Source organism: Condylura cristata, unplaced genomic scaffold (genome assembly GCF_000260355.1).
Source record: "Condylura cristata isolate star-nosed mole 26May11 unplaced genomic scaffold, ConCri1.0 scaffold00004, whole genome shotgun sequence".
Taxonomy (NCBI): domain Eukaryota; kingdom Metazoa; phylum Chordata; class Mammalia; order Eulipotyphla; family Talpidae; genus Condylura; species Condylura cristata.
In genome coordinates, this window is record NW_004567105.1 from 1,847,355 (window position 1) to 1,848,480 (window position 1,126).

Genomic DNA, 1,126 nt, shown 5'->3' on the forward strand with positions numbered 1-1,126 from the left:
GGGCCCCGAGCTGGTCCGCCCGTCGCCCGCGGCCCGGCCCGGAGTCCGCCCCAGTGGGTTGCTTCGCCTCTCACAGACGAGGCCCTCGCGCACTCACAGCGCTCGCCCCGGGCCAGCACGCGTCTGGGGGCCCTCGCTGCCCTGGTCTCCGCCCTGGACAAGGATCGCTGCCCCTGCCCTGCCGAGCTGAGCCGGGGCCCCTCCGTGGCGGCCTCCTGCCGCGGGGAGAGCCTCACTGTCCAGCTGAAACCCGGCCCTTGGAGGGGCTGGACGCGCCGTCCGCACGTGGCCGTCGGTCAGGCCTCCGGAGTGACCGCGCTGCCCTTTCCGCAGGTACTTTGAGGAGCCAGTGGAGTTCAGGGCCAGTTCTTTCTCCAGCTGGGATGACAGTTCAGACTCCTACTGGAAAAAAGAGACCAGCAAGGACAGGGACCCAGCTCTGAAGACCACGGGCCACTCGGACAGGTGTGGCCGCGGCCGGGGGCTCCCTCCAGCCCCTGAGCCGCACAGATCACCCCAGTGCTCCGTGCGCCCCCGGGCCAATGTCTCCCGCCCTGGGGACACCAGGCCCCCACTTCTCACCCTCCCCTGTGGGAGAGGTTTCAGGCCAAGAGAATCGGGGTACTGAGCCGCCCCGCCCTGGGGAAGGGTGACTGGGCAGCTCCTCCCCCCTCCCGTGAGCCCCGCCTCCTCGGAGGGGTGGGGGGACTGAGGGGTGGATGCTTGGGGGGCGGTGAAGGGGGCCGGGGGTGGGTGCATTTGCTCCGGCAGGGTGCAGGGACCCGACAGCGCCCCCTGGGCGCCCACAAGCGCAGCCTCACCTGTGGGGGATGTCAGGACGGGCGACCCGCGCCGTGGGCGGGCAGAAGCTGGGCCCCGGCCTTGCTGACGCCGCCTCGGTTCGGCCGCGCCCCCAGGCCCGCTGCTCGCCGCAAGCCAGACTACGAGGCCGCTGCGAGCACCGACGAGGCCCAGAAGAAGTTCGGCAACGTCAAAGCCATCTCGTCAGACATGTACTTCGGAAGACAGGCCCAAGCCGACGTAAGTGTTCGCAGAGCTCCCTGGGGGCCCGCCGGTGCCCCTGGCTGCTTCCCGCGTGCCGCGGTCCCCACCTGGCGCACCCGGG

General features: G+C 71.4%; 1 protein-coding gene across 1 annotated transcript in view; it reads left to right on the forward strand.

Annotated features, from left to right (window-relative positions):
• Nucleotides 1–1,126, forward strand: part of ARFGAP3 (ADP-ribosylation factor GTPase activating protein 3) — a 17,352-nt gene that overhangs the window by 13,233 nt on the left and 2,993 nt on the right. The window contains exons 5-6 of the mRNA XM_012735108.1: nt 325–465; nt 918–1,041. Of these exons, the coding sequence (XP_012590562.1) occupies nt 325–465; nt 918–1,041 (265 nt within the window). The remainder of the gene's footprint in view (nt 1–324; nt 466–917; nt 1,042–1,126) is intronic.